This window comes from Neopelma chrysocephalum, unplaced genomic scaffold, assembly GCF_003984885.1.
Source record: "Neopelma chrysocephalum unplaced genomic scaffold, ASM398488v2 Primary Assembly neopelma1_243, whole genome shotgun sequence".
Classification (NCBI taxonomy): domain Eukaryota; kingdom Metazoa; phylum Chordata; class Aves; order Passeriformes; family Pipridae; genus Neopelma; species Neopelma chrysocephalum.
The window spans coordinates 15,244-17,710 of record NW_020897905.1 but is presented as its reverse complement, the minus strand read 5'-3'; the positions used below and the strand labels follow the sequence as shown (position 1 = coordinate 17,710).

The 2,467-nt window shown below is 57.7% G+C and overlaps 1 protein-coding gene across 1 annotated transcript in view; it reads left to right on the top strand.

The window, feature by feature from the left end:
* Positions 1-2,467, top strand: part of SETD2 (SET domain containing 2, histone lysine methyltransferase) — a 51,231-nt gene that overhangs the window by 46,026 nt on the left and 2,738 nt on the right. Inside the window, exons 18-19 of the mRNA XM_027703614.1 lie at positions 1,761-1,841; positions 1,916-2,017. Coding sequence (XP_027559415.1) covers positions 1,761-1,841; positions 1,916-2,017 — 183 coding nt within the window. The remainder of the gene's footprint in view (positions 1-1,760; positions 1,842-1,915; positions 2,018-2,467) is intronic.

Below are 2,467 nucleotides of genomic sequence, written 5' to 3'. Positions count from 1 at the left end.
GGTGGAGAAGGATTTGGGGGTGGAGAAGGGATTGGTGATGGAGAAGGATGTGGGGGTGGAGAAGGGTTTGCCGATGGAGCGTTGCAGGGTTTGGTGCCGCCGCCGTGCCGGAGCCGCTCCGGGATCCATCCGGGATCCATCTGCTCCCCATTCCCGGCCCTTTGAAGTGGCAGCAGAGCCCCGGGCAGGGACTGCAGAGCTTTGATGTCCCTCGGCCATAAAACGGCCCCCGGAAAGGTTGATTTACATCCCACAGTCCCTTTGCTCCCGGGATTTTGCAGCTCTGCCCTCCAGCCAGGCACGTTTTTAGGGATTGAAAAGGAATGGGATGGCTCCTGCTTTTTTCAGCGTTAAATACTTTTTAAAAAAATGGGGATTTTTTCAATTAAAAGAGCCGTCGGAACATCATCAAAGAGCAGAGGGAGAAGGGAAACCTCCCCCGGCTTCCCAAGTGCTTTTGCTCTTGCCATCCTTCAAATCCAAGTCGTGGTGACCTGCAGTTCCCAAAGCTCTCCCAGAAAACGGTGCTGGAGGAGCGACACTGCTTTTCCCTTCCTTGGACTCTGAGGATGTCCCAGGGCTCGGGATGGGCGTGTGTGGGAGGTGGGTGTGGAGCACAAGGGATGAGCTCTGGGATGCGGCCGGAGCCGGTCCTGCTCTGTTAGTACAGGCAGCAAATGAAATCAGGGATCAGCACGCAGGGAAGCAGCCAGGAATTCCTAGAAAATCCGCTTTATCCTGGCTGCAGCTAAAGATAATCCCTGTGAATGCTTGTGGAGGGTCCCAGCCCTCGCAGGGAATTCCTGAAGGAACCCCCCCCCCCCCACTGCAGGACTTGCTCCCACTCTGGATCAGCCCAGCTCTGCCAGGACCTGCTCGTGCTCTTTTTCCAGGTTTTTTTTTTTTTTCCGAGGAAAACAAGAGCAAGGAGTGGTCCTGAGGGCTGTGCTCCCAGCCCAGGAGTGTGACTGGGAATTGTGCCAGGATTGGGCTGGGAAATGTGTCAGGAGCGAGCTGGGGAGTGCCAGGATCAGGGATGGGAAAGGCTGGGACTGGGCTGGGGTTGTGCTGGGATCAGACTGGGAATTGTGCCTGGATTGGGGTGAGGAGGGTGCTGGCACAGGGATGGGAAGCTCACCAGGAATGGGGTGGGAGCTGCCTGGTTTGGGGTGTGGAGCTGCCAGGATTGGGCTGGGAAGCTCACCAGGAGTGAGCTGGGAAACGTGCCTGGATCAGGCTGGAAAATGTACTGGCACTGGGCTGGATGGTGCCGGGACTGGAAAGGGGTTGGGAATGGGTTGGGGAGAGCACTGGGCCTGACCTGGGAAGGATATTGGGAATGGACTGGGGACAGTGCTGGGCCTGACCTGGGAAGGATATTGGGAATGGGTTGGGGGGCACACCGGGACGAGGCTGGGAAGCTCACTGGGACTGCCAGGATCGGACTGGGAAGAGACCAGCACTGAGCTGGGAAGCTCACTGGGACCAGGCTGGAAAGGCCCTGGATTGGGCTGGAGAGCCTCATCAAGCTGGGAAAGTCATGGGAAGTGTGCAGGGAATGGACTAGAGAGTGTGCTGGTATTGGACTGGGAAGCTCACTGGGAATGGGGTGGGAAACTCACTGGGAATGGGGTGGAAAGCTCACTGGGAATGGGCTGGGAAGCACACACTTCCCACCGGGCTGTGGGGCGGGATGGGCAGTTCCCAAGGTGGGAAGAGGGCCAGGGAAGCGCTGACATCCCTCCGTTCCCCCTTCCCAGTCTTCCAAGAAGCCCAAGACGGCGGAAGCCGACACGTCCAGCGAGCTGGCCAAGAAGAGCAAGGAGGTGTTCCGGAAGGAGGTGGGTGTTCCCGGGGCTCCGGGATGGGGCCGGGATGGTGGGAGCAGGGAGCTGATCCCGGGGTGTCTCTGCAGATGTCCCAGTTCATCGTGCAGTGCCTGAACCCCTACCGCAAACCCGACTGCAAGGTGGGCAGGATCACCACCACCGAGGACTTCAAACACCTCGCCCGCAAGGTGGGAACATGGGAATGTGGGAAAAGGGCACGGGGGAGACGGGAATGGGGGTGGATGTGGGGACATGGAGGGTGCAGAGACATGGGAGTATGGGAAAACGGGATACAGGGACATGGGGATGTCAGAACGTGGGGACATCGTGGGTACAGGGACACAGGAATATGGGAAAATGGGATTCAGAACATGGGGACATGGTACAGGGACACAGGAACATGAGAAAATGGGATACAGGGACATGGGGATGTCAGAACATGGGGACGTGGGTACAGGGACATGGGAAAATGGGATTCAGAACATGGGGATGTCAGAACCTGGGGACGTGGGTGCAGGGACATGGGAATATGGAAAAATGGGAGTAAGAATATGGGGACATGGGTACAGGGACACAGGAATATGGGAAAACGGGATTCAGAACATGGGGACAAGGGTACAGGGACATGGGAATATGGG